Below are 23,185 nucleotides of genomic sequence, written 5' to 3' on the forward strand. Positions count from 1 at the left end.
TTGAGCTGATGGATTAGTCTCTGAATATACTTTTTAGGTTTATCTTGTTTTGTTGCCATGATCTCTAGGCTCTTTGAACTATCTTTAAATGCATGCCATGGGACTTAAGGAAGACTAGACGAAAGCAAATAGAAATTCAAAACTCATTTGAGATAACAGTAAATTCCAAGGGTGTGGCCTTATCACAGTTGCACTTAGGATTATTTAACCCAGTGGTTCTCAACCTACCTAATGCCATGACCCTTTAATATAGTTGGTGACCCCCAGCCATAAAATTATTTTCATTGCTACTTTACTTCATAACTGTAATTTTGCTACTGTTATGAATCGCCGTTGGAAATATGTGTTTTCCAATGGTCTTAGGCGACCCCTGTGAAAGGATCGTTCCACCCCCAAAAGGGTCACGACCCACAGGTTGAGAACTGCTGATATAACCATTCTACTTACTCCAACCATTCAAGGACTACAAAGAAGGGAGTAAGTACCTTGAAGTAAAAATGACACTCTCATAATATATTTTCTTTGCCATTGGCACATAGACTTAAATTCGCCTTAACAGCAAAATAAAGCCATTTCAAAATCTTATTAATGTTAATTTTCAGGAAACACCAATTAAATGAGTGTTCTTAAGGCCCAGGGGTATAATGGTGGAGCTTACATTCCAGGGAGGAGGCTCACAGTCACGTGTAGTTATAAACTAGGGTAAGTGTAAAGACACAGTGCTATGAAAACTTTAACTGAGGAAGTTGACGAAGTTAGGTTTGAGACACCATCTGAAGAACGAATAAATGTGAAGTAGGAAAAGCCATACCAAACCTTATTAATATTATTCCTCAAGCTCCCCCAAATCCTTCCTGTGTAGTGGTTTAATTAGTCATTTGTAACTATTCAATATGTTATTTTTATTTGTATTGCATTTCATTCAGTCACACATGTTTATTTACCCAGGCAGTATATACCAGGCACTGTTCTAGACCATAGGGATACTGTAATGAACAAAATAAATGTAAAAATGTATCACCTCATGAGCTCTCATTTTAGAGAAGGAGATAGACAATAAACAAAATAAGTAAGTAAAATATATATGACTTTGGGTAGTGATAAATTCTAAGGCAGAAAATTTGATAAGGAAAATGAGGTAAGAAATTTAGTTGGGATGAGAAAATGGATGTTGAGTATTATAGAGTGGCCAGAGTAGACCTCACTGAAAAGGTAACATTTGATGAAAGACTGGCGTTAAGTATGGGAGTCATTATCCATATGGCCATCCGAGGAACTATTTCAAACAGTAAATGTCAATGGCCTGAGAAAGGAGTGTATATAGTGCATTTGTAAAACAAGAAGGAAATGAATGTGGCTTCAGTGGAATGGGGTAGTGGTAAGAGATGAGGTAACTTTATTTAACTTTATTGAGGAATAATTGACAAATATAATTGTATGTATTTAATTTTAAAGTATACAATGTAATGATTTGGTATAAATTGTAGAATGAATACCAAGATCAAGAAAATTAACATGGCCATTGCCTCACATAGTTTACTCTTGACCATTTTTAGTGTGTACTTCAGTGGTGTTAAGTGTATTCACATCGTTGTGCAACAATAGTTTTTCTTAAATGGAACTTAATTTATTGATGAATGTAGTCCTGCTGAAGCAATGACTTTATACTTACTCTACTTTGTTGTTCTTTCTCTAGAATGTGTATCGATTTGAAGGTACTGGTTTTTCAAACATTCCTCAACTTATAGATCATCACTACACAACAAAACAGGTCATCACTAAGAAATCAGGTGTCGTTCTGCTGAATCCTATTCCTAAGGTAGGTGCATGTATACACACACTTAAAAAGAAAAAATGCTCTGTGAGTTAACACTTCCCATAGCAAATAATGTTCTTAGAGTTTTTTTAAATAGAAGTTTGGAAACAAAATGACCTTTTGATTACTACTTGTACGAATGTAGTTGAAGCAGTTTCCTTGGTTTTGTTCAGATGGTTGCCCATTTATTCAATGTTTGCTAGGTTACAAGTGCCCTAGTTACCCCCCCCCACGCCTCCCACCTCCGGTTTTTTTTGTTTTGTTTTTTTATTTTCACCCGAGGACATTTTTCCATTTTTTGTTCAGATAGAGTGGGAGGGAGGGAGAGGGGGAGAGAGAGAGAGAGACATCGAGAGAGACATCGACGTGAAAGGGACACATTGAGTGGCTGCCTCCCGCACGACCAACCAGGGCCGGGACAAACTGCAACCGAGGTACATGCCCTTAGCGGGAACCAAACCCAGGTCTCTCTGGACCGCAGGTCGATGCTCTAACCGCTGAGCCAAACCGGCCAGGGCGCACCTCCATTTTTCTTGAAAGGCTTGAGGCTTTTCTTCCCTTTATAAGGTTCAGTGTTTGAAAGGTTCAGTTTATAAAAGATTCTAAGATGCAAAGGCCAAAGAAAATGTCCAGAAATCATGAATAAATTAGAATTTTAATTTTGGGCATTTAAGTTTACAATACATTGTAAGACATTGGAACTTTTAAAAACGATTTTACTATTCTCAAAGGCAGTAAATTAGAACTTCCCTCTGTGGAGCCAGGTAGCTGGGTGAGAGATTGTTCTGGGTCATTACCTCGAAAGTCTGTCACGGGACACAGTACTTTCATGTGCTTTAAGACATTGTGAGGTAAGGAATGGGTATGAGGAAGGGTGTGATCTTAGGCTAACACCTGTGGCGCCCGGGCCAACGTGGAGCCAGTTAGCTTCTGAGCCCTTCTGATGTGCAGCAATTGGGTTGGGGTCGGCAAGAGTCCTTTACTTTGGGGGCTGTGTACTGCGAAGAACAGTGTAGAAACAGGGAAGTCATAAAACCCGGTAGGTTGATATTTGCTGATTTGATTTTTATATATGTAGGGCTAACTTTTAATAAGAACTAAGTGTTATTCCCAAGAATGCTAGTGTATAGTCCAGACTGAGCTAAGGAAATTTAAGTCAATGATAATACTTTTGTTTGTTAATCTAGAATATAATGTCTATGTTTGTACTTATATTTTATTACTCAGTCTTTACTTATAGGATGAACTTAAAAATTGGAAATTTAAGTCAATGATAATACTTTTGTTTGTTAATCTAGAATATAGTGTCTGTGTTTGTACTTATATTTTATTACTCAGTCTTTACTTATAGGATGAACTTAAAAATTCCTCTCTCAGAAGATTTTGACAGTTGCTAAACACTAGTTATGTGGCTAAGGCATTGACCTTCTTGCACAGTTTTTAGAATTGTGAGATTGGCTTGTTCTTTGTTAGTATTTTTCCAACCCCACTCTTCTCCACATTTTCCATTTTAATTACAGAAAACTGTAAAAATTCTTCTGGACCAGGTTGTCACATTTTTCTCTAGTTAAAAAAAAAAAGTCTATCAGTGTTTTCTCTTCTATCAGTGAATACAGCTATTTATTTTCTGGCAGAATTTTAAGAGCTCTTTAGTTAAAGTGATTTGTTCTCGTGGCTTCATTTCCTATTTATACACCAGTAACTTGCAAATTTATATTTCTAGTTCCGATTTATGTATTTCTCAAAACGAATGTTTTTCAGCTTTTCACATAAAACTGAGTATATCACCATTAACTCCACAATTTGCTCTTCCTTTTTCAGTAAATGGTACGAGCTGCTCAAACCATAAACCTAGGGGACAACTCTGACATTTTCTCTTCCCCACTGCCCTCCCTCCAGTACTTAAGTGATGGGAGCTTTGTACACTTTATTGTACATGTGAAAGTATGAACTTTAATTCCAGTATATCTCAATCTGCGATAAAATTCAGTGTAATGAAGATCATTTTTACCCATCTTAGGTTAATGAAATACACAACTGGGTTTTCAGAGATACTGATATCCTGTTTCACTTGCCAACCAAATATTTGCATTGTCTGTTTGCTTAGCCAGGTTTAATTTGAGAGACCAAGGCATAAAAGAGGCACATAAAAGTACAGATCTGGCCCTGCCGGTGTGGCTCAATGGTTGAGCGTCGACCCATACACCAAGAGGTTGCTGGTTTGATTGCCGGTCAGGGCACATGCCCAGGTTGTGGGCCCGATTCTTAGTGGGGGGCATGCAGGAGGTGGCCAGTCAGTGTTTTCTCTCATCGATGTTTCTAGCTCTCTCTTCCTCTCCCTTCCTCTCTCTCTAAAATCAATAAAGGAAAAAAAATTTTTTTTAAGTATAGATCTGGTCTTTAGTGGGAACATATAATTTCAAGTAAAGTTTCATCTCTCACTATATGAAATTTTTCATGACACGAGTCTAGATATGTGGAGTAGATTCTCTGAACTGTTATTCTATGGCCGGTTATTCTCTTCCTCCCAAACCCCCAACGCTGGCTGTGGAGCTGATTATCTCATCATTATAGCACGAGCTGTGAAAATGACTGTAAATTGAAAGCTACAGAAGATTAAGGGGCCATATATGATTGTTTTATGAGGTGGAAATTTAAAGTTTATATAGCTATTAACCTGATCTAAAGTACTGATATTTGAAATATGCAAATCATTATCTCTGTTGTAAATATTGTTGTGCACTTGATTTAAAGAATCATGTTACTCTTTTGCAAGAGAATCACAAAACAGAAGTTGTGAAAGTTAGATAATTTTCAATTATGAGCAGAGGACAAACTGATATGGATTTTGTTATGGTCGTATTATCTGTTATGTATCTTCCTTTGAGAAGTCATTTGTACTCTTATAATTGGACTCTATTTCTTGAATTAATTTGTGAAAGAAGTTAATGTCTTTGACCATATAATGTACTGTAAAACATCTAATTTCCATCTTGTAAGACTTCATTTTTAGCCTACATAAAGAATGCTAGTTTGGTCTCAATATAATTTCTGTTTATAGCAACTTCAAAGAATCTTCCCATTTATTTCTCTCTTATCCATAAAGATATAAAAATATCATCACAATGCCTAACTGGAGGACACAGTGGCCAAAGTAGTCTCTTTCTTATCTCCAGAGGTAGAGGCAACTAGACAATCTAGAGATAGAAATTTAACTTTCTCATGGTAATAAAGCCAGTGGCACCCAAGACACTCATTCCTTACCCTGCACTGGCTGATTTCTCCTACACTGCCTCCCACAGTCTGTAAAGATATGGAAGAGGAAAGGCATTGTTATGAACAGGGTGACTGGCCTGTTCTTTACTTAGTTCAATTTCTGTTCAAATGTCACTTCATCAAGAGGCCTTTTTCTGGCTACCATGTGTAAAATAACGCTCCACCTCCTTATGTTCCCCTCTTCCTTAAATTTCTCTCTGTTATGGCTATGTTTACCTGATATTATGTCATATGATGTATTTTTAGATGTCTTTCTCCCTCAAGTGAAATGAAAGTTTCTTAAGGGCCAGAATTACATTTAACAATTAGTACAGCTGTATCCCAGTACCTAGAACAGTGCTGACCCACAGTAAGTGTTCAGTACATACTTGTTCATGAATTGGATTCATTAGGCAATTGCTAGGAGCCAGGTACCTGCTGAGCTTTTTATATGCACTATCTTATTTAGCCTTTATATATTCCTATGAAGCATTGTTATTAACCCCATACAATAATATTATTAACCCCATACACTATTATGAATGAAGAGCTGAAGCTTAATATGATAAATGACTTGCACAAGGTAAAAGACTCAGAGCTGAGATTTCAGCCCATGTTCTTAACCACTATCTGTCTAGATTGTAGAGTCTAGACCTTAGGGACTAGAATAAACTGTTTATTTTAAGGAACATGGATGTGTATTTAAGAGAAAGGTGTCTTTGATTCTTTAGAATGTTAAATTGAAAAAGATTTTAACATATCAAAAACAAAGTTTCTATAATAGGAAAATTATTAAAGAGTAATACTGTGCCACAGATCTGGGAATTTAGGTAAAATTTAAGGCTTGGTAAAATATAGGTTAGAAAGGCATCTAGTTCAACTTTAACATTCACATCATGCCTTGAAAGTTTATTTACTTTAAGTTCAACATTTGTTCAAATGTAACTGTTTTTAAAAAGGGATTTCTTTCTGAATGGAAATTAAAGTTCATGATTAAATGCAGGAGAGGTAGGCAGTGAGCCATTAAGTTGAACCTTAGAGGAAAGACTTGCCTGACAATGTAAATCAAGTACCCGTGGCCTTTTATCAGAACTGGTTTAGGCTGTCAGAGTATCAGAGGCAGATGTTTGGAGAGGAGAGTAAATGTTTCTGTGACCAAAACTACTAACTAGTAATGAGGAGACAGGTTAGTGGCAACAGCATTCATGGTCAAACACATGTAAACAAAGAGTAGTTCATAGGAGAGGAAAGCTACACTTGTGGTTAGGTACTCAACTCATTTTTTTAGTTTATGATCTCTTAAAGACTATTTTACCTTATACTTAAGGGTTGCTCCTCCCAATATTACTGTTAAATGATTTTCCTTTTATAGAAGCTTTTGATAGTTTTTGATATATTTAAGCTCTTCTCAGTTTAACATTTTGTGGACTAAAAGAGACTTTCCTTAAATCTACATCCATGTGCTGTAATTTCTTAATTATGTAATTAAATTATTAAGATAATTAAAAATTTTAGTGAAGGGAAGACTGGAAAACATGTGATTCAGTATTTGTTCCTTTGGCAAGTATTTGCGTAACACTCACTCTGTGCTGGACAGTGGTCTCTAGCTAGTATGGCCAAGGGCACTACCGGCTATGAAAATGAAGTAGGTCAAGGAGGTCACGACCTGGGCGTGACAATGAGGGCAGGGGTTGTGTGGTGTATGCTAGGGGAGAGCTGCTTTTTTAAAAACATTGTGATCAAAGAAAGCCTCCTAATGAATTTTGAGGGGAAATGTGAACCAAGCCAAGGAGTTTTCTGTATGGTTATATGCAGAGGTAATCGTAAAGGTACTTAACAATTGGTACAACATGAATACTAACTGATGAGAACAGATGCCTTTATTATTATTATTATTTGCTGTTAGATGCCACTTTTATTTTATTTTTGTTGTTGTATTTTTTAAAATTTATCTTTATTGTTGAAAGTATTATACAAATGTCCCCTCTTTTTTCCCCCATTGACTCCCTCTACTCTGCTCCCACTGGTGGAGCCATAGTGGTGTTTGTTGACTGAACACCCTTCATGAGTGTCTGGGGAGTGTCCCTTGGTATAAATGAGGAACTACAGGGGCCCGCGTGGTGGGAACAGTGGTAGAAGGAGAGAGTGATGGGAGATAAATACAGATTTGGATTGACTTAACTACTATATATTGTCTTAGAAGGTCAATTGTTTATTATATGATTTAAGAAATTCACTTTATTTGAGTAGAAACTCAACATAAAATTTTACAAGTTTTTATAATGGATCTCTTAAAAACAAAAGATTTGTGTGTAATAGTGTTAGTGAATTTCAAGGGAATATTTTTGTAGTAATATGGCCATCTAAATAAGAGTAAAACCCCTGACTTGAATTTCCAAGAATTTTTCCCCTTAGTTCATTGTTTGTGTGTGTGTGTTTTTTCCCCATACCTCCAAGCAATTAACTGCATTCTGACAGTCTACCTGGAGATAGAGTGTGATCCCACAGGTTAAAGGCTCAGTCACACAAGATGCTGCCCTCCCCACACCAACTTTAGATGCCAGGCACTTGTCCACGTTATCACCTGTGCTTCTGAGCAACTGGTTTATATATTGGAGGTTCCATTGACCCCCTCCTTGGGTTTGATTAATTTGCTCAAGTGGCTCACAGAGCTCAGAGAAACATTTTACTTATTAGATGATCCGTTTATTATACAAGGATATAACTCAGGAACAGTCAGATGGAAGAGATGCATAGGCAAAGTATGTGGGGAGGAGCATGGAGCTTCATGTTCTCTCCAGGCACACCACTCTCCCTGATCTCCACGCCCGCCTTTACCAGCCTGAAGCTCTCCGAAGCCAGCCCTTTGGATTTCTTTGTAGTTTAATTGCATAGCCGTGATTGATTAAATCATTGGGCATTGGTGATTGAACTTCCCCAGAGTTCAGCAGTGGGACTGAAAGCTCCACTTATCTAATCACAACGTTGGCTCCCATGGCAACCAGCCTCCATCTTTAGGTCATCTCGGGGCTTTCCAAAAGTCATCTCTGTCACATAGCAAAAGACACCTTATAGCTCTCAGCCCTTAGGAATTGTCAAGGGTTTTGGGAGCTGTGTCAGAAAAGGGGTCTAAAACCAAATATAATTTCTTGGTAAATTACAGTATTACACTCATTAGCAGTATTTTTGGAGGCATCTACCGAGCTGTGCTTTTGCAGTTAATCCTCTTATGCTGTCATTTGTATGGGATTTAAAAAAAAGTGCTGTGTGTTTAAAATTTGTAGCTAAGAATGATCCCTTTTATCTCTTGAAAATTAGATAATTAAATATCATGTCAAATTAGATTTCCAGAAAGGGAAACCTATAATTTGGAAAAAAAGTTTTGATTTAGAATACCCACTCTTTAATTGTCTTTTTAAAGATCAATTATTAGGTCTATTGAGAATGGAAAAACGTAAAAGTGTATGGAAGAACGTAAAAAAGTACATGATGTTCTGCTTAGGGCATTCACCAAGAATATACAAATCTCCATGTTGACCTCTAATTTGAGCAAAGGGGATCAGTTTCAAATGCCCATGTTCAACACTACCAGGCACATGATCAGGGAGACTTCTAAAGTCATATTCAGCTGACAATAACCCCACACAGTTGTAAAGATCACGAGAGAAAATCTCTGTGGATATATTTTGTAAACTGTAAAATATCATATACTTTCTTATTTAAAAACTTATTCACAGGACAGATAAATCAGGATAGAAGGCAAATTTGGAAGATTTTAAATTGTGAAGGAAGGGAAAAAACATTTATTGAGTGCACAGTGTGTTGATAACACTTTACCTGTATGATTTTATTAAATCTTTTCAACAACTGTGAATTGGGTATTAGTGTTATCCCTGTGCTTACGTGAGGAAACTCAGAGATTATAATTTACCCCAAGTCACATTTCTTATAAATTTCTGAGTTGTGATTTGAAATTGATTCTGTCCTATTCATCTTTTTACTATAATCCCAGCTAGCATAAATTACAACGTCTATATAGTCTCAGTAATGTCCGTAGTTCAACAACCATTTTTCTCTGAAATTCAGTATTCTAGCATGAGGATGTAATAGTGAACCTGACAGTTGTGGTCCCATCCCTTATGACACTTAATCTATGAGGAACTAGATAGCATATTGTGCCAAGGGAAATACATGTAATTGTGAATATTTAAGCTTCATTTAGCATAATATGGGAAGTCAGAGTCAACTTGGGTTTTAGGCTTGATCCATTTACTAAATTAAAAGAACCTTGTCATGCCCTGGCTGGTTTGGCTCAGTGTCTAGAGCATTGCCCTGCGGACCAGAGAGTTTGGTTCCTGCTAAGGGCACATACCTCGGTTGCAGTTTGTCCCTGCCCCAGTTGGGGTCATGCGGTTTGGCAACCAGTTGATGTGAGAGAGACACGTTGATGTTCCCCCTCCCCCTGCTCTATCTGAAGATAAATGCAAAAATGTCCTTTGGTGAGGATAAAAAAAATTAAAAGAACCTTGTCATAATACATATAACATATAGCCTGCCTTTCGGTTTTTTTATCTCACTTTACCAGCAGATATTTTGAGGAAAAGCAACAGGCAGAAGTGACAGACAACGAGAGTTTATTTGAGAGCCAAAGAATAGCTATCTGGGCAACACTGACTCAGGCAGAAACCCAGATAGTGTTTCAATTAGGGGGTGAGGGCAAGGGTTTTTTATGAGAAAGGGAAAGGGAATTATTACATGAATAAAAGGAAGGAATTTCTAGAGGCATTAATAAGTCAAGGAAGGAATTTATAAAAAAGTACAAATAAGCTAAGTTATGCTTTACCTATACATGAGGATGGTAATTCTAAAGGTTGTCTTTAATTTTCAGTCCAGTAGTCAGAATGTTTGCTTCCCTGTTAGTGTGGCAAACAGCTTGGAATACACTGTTGGTTTGGCCCAGTTAGGTTATTTTGCCCAGTTTAAATATTCCAGAAGTTTTGAGGAGCAGGATGTGCAAGGCGAACAGTTCCTTTTCAGTGGTAGCTCTGACTCCACTTTGGAGTGGCTTCATTTACATTATTTTCAGTCAACTTAAACTCAGGAAATTAATGGAACTTGGAGACCACTAATGTCCCTTAAGTGGTGATCTCTTACGGGTCTTTCTTCTGTAAGCCTACCTCAAACTTTCTTAAATATCATGACATTTTTAGTCCGAAGAGCCAGGTTTTTTGGTAATGTGTTCTATTTATGTATCATCTACCTTATATATATTTGAGGGATAATGGGAATAGGAAGACAGGACCCAAGATGTTAAAAGAATAAGTCGCTGGAATTTTTTTTTTAATGCATGTTGAAGGACAGGATTTGGCATTTATATCACAAAGATTGCCTGAAGTATGTCATTTTATCATTTTATAGTATTTATAAAATCTTCAATATGCATGGACTCAGGAAGCATCTAGAAATGTACAAGAAAATATATAAGAGGATTTCTGCAATCCTCTATGAAAGGTTTGAACATGGTTGCATAATTTAACATTTTTTCCCAGTTCCCTGTTGGAAACCATAACAAAGAAAACAACAACAAATTTTTAAATATCCATAAACTACATTTTTCATGAAACTAAGAGCCATATATAATTCGTAGACTTCAAAGTACTCATTGAGATAGTGAAAAGCACGTTAGATCCGGCAGAAGTTGTGTAGCATGAAATTAAGAGAAGATATGATCAAAGAACCCACCTGCAGTAGATCTTACTAAGCTTCAGCAAATATATCTGTTGGAAGTGAGGATGTCACCCTAAAGTTCAAGGCTTTATTCCTTGCTTGTATCAATGGATGTGGGAAATTAGTGAGGGAATAATAATTTACACATTACAAGTGATACAGCCAAAGCTGCACTTGAAGGAAAACTCAGAGCTTTAAATACTAACATCAATAAAACAAAGAGAATGAAACAAGTGAGGTAAGTGTTCAATTAAAAAATTAGGATAGCCCTGACCGGTTTGGCTCAGCAGTTAGAACATCGGCCTGCGGTCCTGAGAGACCCGGGTTCGGTTCCCGCTAAGGGCGCGTGCCTCGGTTGCAGTTTGTCCCCAGCCCTGGTCGGTTGTGCGGGTGGCAGCCACTCGATGTGTTCCTTACACATCGATGTTTCTCTCTCTCTCTCTGTTCCTCTTTCTCCCTCCCACTCTACCTGAACAAAAAATGGAAAAATGTCCTCGGGTGAGGATAAAAAAAAAAAAAAAAAATTAGGATAAAGACAAAAGCATAAAGGAATGAATTAGTAAAAGGGAAAGCAATACATATAATAACTACTTTTAAAAAGATCAATACAGCCTTGCCAGTTTGGTTCAGCAGTTGGAGCATCTGCCTGTGGACCAGAGGGTCTTGGGTTCGGTTCCCACTAAGGGCACGTACCTTGGTTGCAGTTTATCCCTGGCCCCAGTTGGGGTCATGTGGGTGGCGGCCACTCGGTGTGTCTCTCTCACATCGATGTTTCTCTCTCTCTCTTCCTCCCCCTCTATCTGAAGATAAATGCAAAAAAATGTCCTCGGGTGAGGATAAAAAAAAAAAGATCAATACATAAGCAAAGCACCATGTAATCAAACTTTAGAAATTAATAAAGAGAACCAAAAAGAAAAATTGGCAATGGACATGAACAGATAGTTCAAAAGCAAAAAATACAAATGACTTTTAAAGATATGTCAGATGATTACCGCAATATAATCATAAAAATTAAGGCTATAATGATATATTTTTTTCACCTATCAGACTGGCATAAACTCACAGTTTATAATTCACTTTATTGGCGTAGATGTGGTGAAAAGGCCCTTATATAATATTGTGATGGGGTAAAAATGAGAAAAACCTCTGTAGAAGGCAATTTGACAGAATCGATAGAAATATATAGTATGTATAACTGACTTAGCAATAATTCTACAATTTATCCTTTAATTATATTTATGTGTAGAAGAAATGATCTCAGTAAAAGGTGATAGGGCTCCAAGCAGGCTATTCCCAAATATACCACTTTGGCCTAGTGATTATCTTAAAATAAAGTTACTTAAGAAACAGCCAGTGCAAAAAGGGACACTCTTGACCTTTCTTTTTGTCCCTAAAAGCAGAAAATAAACCTCTCATGTGAAAGGTGCCTTTCCTGCACCAGGAGTCAGAGAGATAACCTTATCTCAGGAGACAGGGAATTCAGGGCTGTGAGGGCTGTGTTAACAAACTGCTTAGATTCTTTACTAATTAAGCTCCCAAGCCTACATTTCTTTGTCATATCATTTCCTCACAAAGTTGTGGTTTCTTTGTCTAGATAATGTAAAAGCTGCTTGCTTTGGTCATTCCAGGAAACCCCATACATATCAGAGCTGCATACATATGTATGAAATTAAATTTGATTTCTGCTGTTAATTTGTCTCATGTCAATTTAATTATTTTTTTCTTCATTTTTTTAATTAATTTATTTTTGTTACAGATATTTCCCCTTTTTCCCCCACTGTCAATTTAATTCTTAAACTAGCCACTAGGAACTGAGAAAGATAGAGAGGGAAATTTTCTCCTCCCTGGCAAAGGTTGGTCACTGTAGCATTGTTTATAATATTAGGCGATTGAAAATTATGTTCATTTGTTCATTGATAGGAGTCTAGTTAAATCAGTTATGGCACCTCATTCAGTGGAGTAGTGCAAATGAGGAAGCTTTCTATGTACTGATTGGAGAGAGTTCCAAGATACATTGTTAATAAAAGGAAATAGCTATAAAACAGACTTTCTGTGCTGTTATTTTTATATGAAAAGATTGGGGAGTATAAGATTTCACATATGAATTTGCTTAATATGATAAAGAAACTTTTGCAGCATACTAAAGAGACTAATAATGATGATGTGTAACAAAGGTTACATGTTTGGGGAGGAGGAGGTTGAAGTTGGCAGCGCAGGGAAACTTTGTTGTTAATCCTCACCTGAGGATATTTTTCCACTGATTTTTAGATAGACTAGAAGGGAGGAAGGGAGAGGGAGAAGGAGAGGGAGAGGGGGGAAGGGAGAGAAAGAGAGAGAGAGAGAGAGAGAGAGATGTGAGAGAGCCACATCTGTTGATTGCCTCCTGCATGACCTCAACCAGGGCTGGGGATTTGAACCCACAACCCAGGAACATGCCTTTGACTGGAATTGAACTTGCAACTCTTCGGTCCACAGGCCATAGCAAGACATAGCAAGAACCACAGAGCCAAACTGGCCGGGGCACAGGGAAACTTTTTAATATTTACATTTTATATTTGTCTTTTTAAAAAAATACACAAGCACATTAAAAAATATTGAAACCATGGCATCTCTCCATAAACAGTTGTAATTTTTCAGGGAGATTCTTTATTGAAAAGTTATTGTTAAAATGATAAAATGTTCATGTTATATATTGTTAAAGTAGAAAAGGCAATTTATAAAATAGTATTATAGTACTATCCTATTTTCAAAAACTGTAATGCATATGTACATATACATAGAAAAAGTTGAAAGTCTATATACTCTAGAATATTATGATTATTTTAGATTGGAGCAACTGTGGGTAATTTTTTTCTGAAGTGTATAAAATTTTTTTTCATTGAACATGTTATGTTTACAATGTTAAAATTTTTATGAAACCATATTATGTGATAATGTTTAGTAGAATACTATAAGGTAGTGTTTTAATTTTTATTTTCATAATGCATGAAGAAATTGCATTTTGTGTTGAGACCCAGGACATTCATAATCGTGAGTGTTGATATGTATATGTGTATGAAAATGAAACAGACTTTACAAGATAACTTCTTATGTTTCTTACATGTGATGCATTCTATTATATTTTTATAAAGTTCAAAAAGTTGATTTTATGAACCTCAATTAAAAAAAAACTTACATGATAGATTTTTTTAAATCAATAAAGTTGATTTTTAAAGTAGCAATACAATATGTGTTATAAGAATTCAGAAGAGGAACAGATGGCCTGGAAATAAATGGCTGATAGCGGAAGGTGGACTAGAAGTTCTTCAGGATAGGTGGGAGTAGGGAATTTATTTGGGTTTATGATAAGGGAATAATCTAAAACATGGGGAATTCCAAGACTTGTTTTAAGGAACATAAGGTCAGTTTGATGATTTAGAAAGATGAGTAATTTGAAAAGTGAAGGTTAAAGTCAGGTTTTTTTAAAGCTTCGAATACCAGGATTAGGATTTATCTATGGACAACACCATTCCACTGCAGGCTTATAAGCAAAGGGTTAATATGAACTGAGCACGTCTAAAGTGTCTTTGGTGAAACCACATACCTCACTAAAATATTGAAGCCTATCTAGCTTTTTAATTGCTTAAGAGAAATTCATTTATTGGCACATTTAGAAAACAAAGAAATCAATTTTTATTTTATTGGGTTTCCCAAAGAACTTGTGTAGCCAAAACCAAATTATATTAAAGTGAAGAAATGCTAAAATAGAAATAGAGGCAAATTATCAGTACCAGAGAAAAATAAGTAATGGTGGGAATTTAACAACAGTAAATAAAATACAAAATGTAGGTTCTTAAAGACCCATAATAATTTCTGTATTGAGCTTGAAATTAGGTGTAAATCATTATAGAAAAAGGTAATTAATTTTGTGACTAGAGAAGAGGAAGGATATTAATTTAAAGCAAAGTTTTACTGCCAGGAAGTTTTAAGGGATCTTTCTCTCTTGGGATTTTTGATATAACAATGTCCTCCATAACATTTCTGCAAAAGTTTAGGAACATTGTTGCTTTTAGTGTCCTTCAATAATAACCAAAGGCATAATACTATAATTGAGCTTAGTAGAGAACATTCTATATCAGCATATTTTTTTTCTATTTTCAATTTTTACTGCGTAGAGTAGTAAATCCAGATTCATGATGAAAATATTAATAAAATTAGCATTAAATACATTATAAGGTTTAAATAGCCTGGCCAGCGTGGCTCAGTGATTGAGCATAGACCCATGCAGCAAGAGGTCACCAGTTCAAGTCCTGGCCAGGGCACATGCCCAGGTTGTGGCCCAGTTCCCAGTAGGGGGCATGCAGGAGGTGGCCAATCAATGTTCTCTCTCATCGATGTTTTCTCTCTCTCTCTCTCGAATCAATTAAAAAAAAAAAAAAAAAAAGAAAAGAAAAGAAAGAACATTTAAATAAGTACCAAAATAACAAAAGAAATACCTGTGACATTTATAAAAATTTTATCTTAATTATATACCTGAACAATTTAACAGTTGGCAAAGCTGGTAGAGTAAAAAAATACCTTAAACATGGACTGGTGTATTGTTGAAGTATTTTTGCTTTCACTCACACTTTGACCTTGTTATTTTATTTTATTTTATATTGTAAATTGTCAGTTCTGAAGAATTTATTGGAGGGTCACCATCTCCTTTAATGTCTTACTTATCAAATTGTGAAGTTAAGACATTGAGAATGTATATGATGTTCTTAAAAACCCTAGAGTACAATGGACTAAGATAGTGATATCTAGAAAGCAAGAAAAGTCTTAACCAAGAAAAGCGAAAGACATTCTGATACAGAATAGTCTTCATGTTGGTAGTTTTATAATTCAAGCATGGGTGAAGTGGTAAGGTGGGGCAGATGAGAGATGGGAGATGAGGTGAGCTGATGAGAAGTGTGACTGAGAGAGAAGAAGGTACCTGTTCTGCCTCCATACTGAGCTAGACTCTTGAGTCACATAACCCCTCTTCCCTAGGGCTCCTCTCCTCCCTCTGCCCCACGGCCTGCAACCCCCCAAAACTTGTGAGGTAGAAAACCTCTGATGAAGATGTATAATCTCTTTCTTAATTATTAGTCAACTTTATTTAATACAGATATTCTTTATTTTTATAAAGTATTCTATAAAAGTGTCCTCTTCCTCTGGGCTCACATTGAATTCTGCAGTAATATATAGTACTTAATTTATCAGTCTGCATTGTTTGTTTGTTTTCTATGTCTGACATTCCCATTAGATAATAAGCTCCTTGAGAACAATAAGGATATTTTTTCTCATTTTCACATATCTCACAATGTCACATTCATAATTCAGTGAATATTCAGTGTTATTTTTGAGAAGATCTGGACATTTATTAAATGCTTTACATATTTGAAAAAAATATGATAACCAAGACTTGAGTATTTTTTTTTTTTTAGAACAATGTAGACGTAGCTTTTAATGTTTCCACAGTGGAGCATGGTTTAGATTTATGAATGAGATCCCTTTGGTAATAAAATGCATTTTGTTTCAGTTCCATTTGTACACTTTTAATTTATTTTTCATATTTTGATTTTTTATTGCTTTATATCACAATTTACTGTTTCATGTAGTTATACTCTTACAAACTTGATAAATATTTTAAGTACAGAAAAGAAAATATTTCTGGTACACTCTTATTCAGCTTATCTGGATTTTATATTACTGGGAACTATATTTGATTGGTTTCATAAAATTCATTTGACACCTTGACAAGATTGCTCTCTGATATTAACTTTAAAGTGGTGAAGCCATCTTATATAATATTTAATATTCCTTATTTATTTGCAAATTACTGCCCTGTATTAAACCATTTCAAGAGTGAAAATGAAATACAAGAACAGAACAGGCATTGCTTGCTTGTTTCCACTTTTTAAAAGAACCATTTATCTTTCTTGACCATATTAACTAAATTAGTGTTCACCTGCTCCACTGTCCTTGAAGGGAATTATTTAATTATGCCACAAAGACTTGTCGCACATCCTGCTTTACTTTACAGAGACTAAATTCGCATGCTAAGAATTTTAATGACATTAAAATTACAGGATTTAAATGAGAAAGACCAAGGACATTAAAAAGGTATCATGAAGTGCTTTTTTTAAATTGAAAGCTTCATTCATAAAAGCCTTAGAGAAAATAAAACTTTAAGTTCTTTCTTGTTATTTATGTACCAAATGACATACATATATATAAACTAGACCAAAGATGAAGTCATATAACAAATACCCATATAGAGAAATTATAATCTTGTGGCTATCCTTGAACCTTGGTTGATGACTATTTAATGAGAAATAGAATCAAGATCAGTAATGATCTGTTATTATACTTTATTGTATGTCTCTTTGTAATAAAGGACCCTCGTGTTTCAGTCATGGCCCTAATGTTATGTGGTCTTACTATTTGAGATATTTCCTAATGGTGGACTCAAGAGGTATGCTTTTACAATACTTTCTAGTACTGCTATGTTCTCTTTTATATAATCTATATCTTTTTTTTTTTTTGAATCACTTCAGTTGGAGACCATTTTTTAATGTCCATAATACTGAATTGTGAGTAAATAGAGTTTTTTGAAACTTCTCTAAAAGTAACTTTAAAAAACTCCTTGCTCCTATTGCAGTCTTTAATGTGGGGTTTCTAGAAGATCATCAGTGTTCATCTGAAATATAAAGGTCATAATTTCCTAGGAATTCAAAGGTTTTAAGCACGTCTGTCTCTTCAGTTGACATTCAACAAATAGGTGCTGAAGATACAGTGATGACTATGACAGTCTTTGTCCCAAAAGAAATTTGAGTCTGCTTGGGAAGACAGGTCAATAGGAATTATGATCGAAGTGATAAACCCTATTTTAGAGGAAATTTATGGTATTTTAGAGGACATAAGAAGGGCCTGTTACTTTGATAGTTCAGCGAAGGGCTTCCAAGAGTTGTGAAGTGTTACTGGGGTGTACTGGTGAAGGGCCTGGCAGAGCCTAGTGCTTCAGAAGAGGAGCTGCATCTAATCTTGGGATGAGAAATTCTATGGTACATTTGAGGGACTGTAAGGATTCAATGTATACACCTGTCATGGAGAATATACTTAGTAGTCAGGGGAAGGGGCTAAGAGGTGTGATAAGCAGAGTAATGGCCTCCCAAATCTATCTACCTCCCAATACCCAGAACTGTGGATGTGTTCTGTTACATAGCAGAAGGGATTTTGCAGATGCAATTATGTTAAGGATTTTGAGATTGAGAAATTTTCCTGTATTATCCAGGTGGGTTTAATGTAATCACAACGGTCCTTTTAAGGAAAAGAGGGCAGCAGGAGAGTCAGACGAGGAAATGTGACTATAGATATATTGGCTGGAGTCATGTGGGGGAAGAGTCAGGGAAGGCAGGAAGCCTTTACAAACTAGAAAAGGCAAGGGAGGGATTCTTCTCCCCTAAAGCTTCCAGAAGGAATCCAGCTCTGCAGACACCTTGGTGTTAGCCCCAGGATACCCATTTTGAACTTCTGAACTTTAGAATTATAAAATAATACATTTGTGTTGCTTTAAGCCATTAAATGTGTGATAATTTGTAAACAGCAGCAACAGAAAATGGATATAGAAAGTGAGCTTGGAGAAGTTAAAAGGTGCCAAGTAGTAACTACTTCATGCTAAAGGGTTTGGTCTTTTGGGGGGACAGTAGTAAGCTTTGAATAGTTTTATCATGGAAAAAGTCATGATAAGATTTGTAGTTTATAAAAACCATATGGCTTCATTGTGGGAAAAAATTAGTTATTCACAGGTGAGAGATGAAAGTGGCAATGAATGTTAAAAGGGAGATTTGGGATTTAAAGAATGACTGGATATTTGTGGAGGTATTGATGGCTGGGTGAAATGGCAGATAATTAGTTACCTGTCAGAGTCAACAAGGCTTGTCCAAGAATGTGGTGGGTGAGGGGTTTTAAGTATTCTTCTCGGGATTCTAATTGGAGCAGTTAGGTGATGATGTCATAGACTGAAATCATGCCAAAAACTAGGTTTAGGAGGAAATTTGGGGCATGTTGAGTGTGAAGTATGTGTGACACTTTCAAATAGATTGTTTTGTAAGGGCCACAGGTATGTACTTGGGAGTCATTAACATGTGGAAAATATTTAGCATGAGAAGAGGGCCTTGGACAGATACCAGGGATGGAGGAAGAAGAGACTCTGGGTGGGGGTCTCTCTCACCCACTCCTTCCTCTCCACTCCTGGTGCCTTTGTATTTCATACAGACTTTTGTCACTTTAAACCAGTGTGGTTGACAATTCTTTACCTGTCATGCAGGATCTTTTTCCCCCTCTTGTCACTAGATTTATTTTTCTAAAATAACATTTTATCATATCAGGTTCCTATTTTAATAACCTAAGATTTTGTTTGTTTGTTTGTTTTGTGAATCAATGCTGACTTCTTAATCTATTGAGGATTTTTTTCTAATCTGATCTTGTTTCATCTGCCCAATTTAGCCCCTTCCTTGTTTCTGTTTTTCCCCTTTCCTTTAATATCCTGTTAGATGGAATACATATATAAGCATATAGAACCTCAAACTCCACACATACCTCGTAATGAACTCATTACATTGGTTCATTTCTTTGCTCCTCCGTTGGCCCTGCTTCTCAGTCTTGGTCTTTGTTAACACCATCCATTCTGGCATGTGAGCTATAAAAAATATGGAACATCCATCTGCTCCTCTTTTCCCCTTACCCTTCACAGTTAATGAGACATGGATTTCTGATGCTTTTACCACATAAATGGCTTTCGAGTCTGTTGCTTCCTCTACTTCCGCTTGCTGCTGTTCCCTTAGCTGAGGCCTTCATTGATATGGGTCCGAGACTCTTGTGAAGAGGCTGTTGTTTCCTGTGCTTACCAGTCCTTTGCCCTATTGCCATGTTTAATGTTTGAAACATGTAAACTAGTAACTGATCATGTCATGTGAATGCTAAGAATACTCTTATGAATCCACATTTCCTATTGGCCAGGTTTAAACACCCTAGCATACAAGGACCCTCTATGATCCAGCTCCTTTCAGCCTTTCCAGTTGTATTTCCAGCCTGTCCGTCACATGGCTGAAGTGGCCACTTACCCAGATCCCTTAAACCTCTCAGAATGTGATCTGCTATTTCATGCGTTTCTATCTTTGTAATGCTGCTCTCTTTTCCTGGAATGTATTTTGAGCATCATTTCCTGTTACAAGTTTTTCTTAACCCCCTCAGTTCAAATTCGTTCTTCCTTTCCCTGTGCTTCCATAGAATTCTGCACCAGCCATGATTATAGCACTTTATTGTGTTAAAGTTATTTTATTTTTTATATATGTTGAGTTGTGGATCTGTGACACCAGGACTGTATTAATTTACTTTTGTGTTGCTTGGGCCTGGCTTATGCTGGCACACAAAAGGTGCTCAATAAGTATAAATTGAAGGGGAAAAGGTATGAATTGAAATTGAAAGAATATTTTTTTAAAAAATCTAGGCCTTAATAGGAATGTTACAATGAATAAAACAGAGGTGAGAGTTTGGTCCTTATTCAATGCTTAGAGTAGCACCAGGTGCCTTGGACTATAATTTCGTAGCCACCTTCGAGGAAAAGGCAATGAAACTAGAAAAGATACAGATTGGGAGAATTATAGGGATTGCTACCTTGGAAATGTTATACAATGACCAATAGTTGAGGAAACAATTATTGTTCAGTCAGCCAGTGATTTTTTTGTATATGTCATGCATGCTTCCAGGGATTATTTGTAGATAATTGAGACAATGTCTAAGATGGTAATAGAGTGAAAATTATTCCCAGCACCATAGATCTTCTGAATCAAAGAATTTTCTTAGATATTTCGAGAAACCCAAGTCACTGATTTGATTGACAGAAAGTTACATTTTCTTTATTAATCCCTTTGAAATTCTAGTTTGGAATTCAGAGCATTTAAAGCACTGTTTTTCCCTTTAAGGTTTTCCCCATTATTTCCTGGAGCTGAGTTAGGCAGGATAGGCTGTTCAGAGGCTGATTCATCTTGACATCTCCCCCACCAACTGTATACTCACTAGGTTGTCTTAAGAGACTTAAGACACTATAGTTGATATCTTCGAACCAACCCCCCCCCCCCCCGAATTTCCTTCACAGTGTTGTTGTAAAGGCAAGGTAGGGAAAGCATTTTGTAAACTCTCAAGTGCTTTAAATGTGTCACTTGTTATCATATAGTATGTAATGAAATTATGGCTAACTGGGTGGGAAAGTATATACCCATAGATAGGAAAAGGTATTATACATTAAGCTTTGGAAGCTTTAAAAATATCAAGAAAAAAGAGAGAGACAAAAACTCATGGACACAGGCAACAGTGTGTTGACTGCCAGGGGGAGGGCAGGTGGGTGGAGGTGGAGGACCGTACAGGGGGATGAATGGTGATGGAAAGAGACTTGATTTGGGGTGGTGAACACACAATACAGTGTGCACGTGATGTGCTGTGGAATTGTGCACCTGAAACCTGTATAATTTTGTTAACCAGTGTCACCCCAATAAATTCAATAAAAAGGAAAAAAAATCAAGATAATCTGGACACTAGGTCATCTTTTTCATAATAGCACAAAATTCCTTCATATCTATCAGGTTCCTGTTACAGAAATATAAGTTTGACCTAGATATATGAGACACATATGCTTGCAATCTGGGACAAAAGACAGGGGAGACACCATGTCATGTGTGTGTTACAGATTGAACTAATGAGTTATACTGAATTCATTCTGAAAATAGAACAGAAATTAGGTGTATTTTGATGGTGAGCTCTCTCATTTAATAAAGTTTAAGAAAACAATGGAGAAGGATATCAAAGTGTACATTATTAAAATGGGAAAGTAGAACAGTAACTGAAAAATGGAAAGTTTAGAAAGTCAGTGCTTTTAAGTTATAGGATTAGTAACAGATGTATTTCATATTTAAGTATTAAGTCAAATCCAAGAGGTCAAGAAATGTTATATAGCATTACTTTGAGTAAAGAGAAAGATATAATTTTTAAAAAATTATTTCAAAAAGTAATCCATATTGAGCTTGGCTGGTGTCATTCAGTGGTTGAGGGTGGATCCATATACCAACGCTGCCGGTTCAATTCTCAGTCAGGGCACATGCCCAGATTTCAGGCTTGATCCCCACTGTGGGGCGCATGCAAGAGGCAGCCAATTGATGTTGATATTTCTCTTTCATTGATGTTTCCATCTCTCTCTCCCTCTCCCTTCCTCTCTCTCTAAACTCAATAAAAACCTTTTTAAAAAAAATCCATATTGAAATATCCATTTCCAATCTACGTATATGATTAACTGTAGTGTGAAATAATCCTAATGCTGTTAATATTGGATATTACACACTATTGATTCTTTCCATTACTAGTAAAACATAATTCATACTATAGGCCAATTTTGCTATGTTGCCTAAGTGATCATGAAAGACATTATTTCCTGTTTGGATAAATTCTTGTAATTGTTCTGATTCCTCTATCTGATAGAAAACCATCCAAGCCAAAATACCATTTAAACCATTTATCCAATCCTGTTTCACCTAAAGAATATAAAAGGGTGAATCTTTATCCCAATCTCCCTCGTCAAGAACTAATGCATTTGAAATTGTTTTGAAATTGGTTAGTTATTCAGGCCTTTTGGGAAGCACATAGCATATACTTAGAAGTCATAGTAAAAAAACCATGTTTTAGGGTTTGGACCAATAAAAAATGTGAATTTCCAAATACCCTGCAGAAGATTGAATATATGTATTATTGTCATGAGGTTTCCATATTCCTCAAATGGACATTGAATAGCTCCAATTGGTCTAGTATTATTATTGAATGATTTGAAAGAAGCAAAAGAAACAGATGAACTCTGATCTCAGAAGTTTTGTTGCACAGATATGACATGCGACCCAATTAGGTCTCTTGCTCTTTGCTCAAATTTTAGAAAAATCGAATATATGATTGTTAAAAGGGAAAAATAATGACTGTTGGGTATGTTTTTTTTTAGAGAAAGTTTTCTAGAAAGGATTTGGGTCATCATTTAAGATAAATGCATAAACTAGCGTAATGTACTTCAGGACGGTGTTAAAGGCACTAAAGAATAGCTGAAATCATCTTTTTTAGTTCATAATCAAAGCTTAATTGTTTTATTTTAATTCTACTGTTTAATAATTGTAGTATTTAAACATAGTAAAAAGTCAGAGCTAATCATATTTATTGGTGGATTGATTTATACCTATCTTGCTTTATTCCAACAATATACTCTTGGAAAAGTATATTTTTAATAAACAGACTAAAAATGATGGGATAGCATTTTGGAAGATCCTGGGTCTTCCCCTGGAGGAGGCAGTG

At 36.0% G+C, this 23,185-nt stretch overlaps 1 protein-coding gene across 3 annotated transcripts in view; it reads left to right on the plus strand.

The window, feature by feature from the left end:
* The window catches only part of FER (FER tyrosine kinase), a 364,169-nt gene that overhangs the window by 170,538 nt on the left and 170,446 nt on the right, over positions 1-23,185 (plus strand). For all 3 annotated transcript variants that reach the window (XM_036278843.1, XM_036278845.1, XM_036278844.1), the window contains one exon: positions 1,697-1,819. In XM_036278843.1, the coding sequence (XP_036134736.1) occupies positions 1,697-1,819 (123 nt within the window). The remainder of the gene's footprint in view (positions 1-1,696; positions 1,820-23,185) is intronic.

The sequence above is a fragment of the Molossus molossus genome, unplaced genomic scaffold (genome assembly GCF_014108415.1).
Source record: "Molossus molossus isolate mMolMol1 unplaced genomic scaffold, mMolMol1.p scaffold_m16_p_3, whole genome shotgun sequence".
NCBI lineage: Eukaryota > Metazoa > Chordata > Mammalia > Chiroptera > Molossidae > Molossus > Molossus molossus.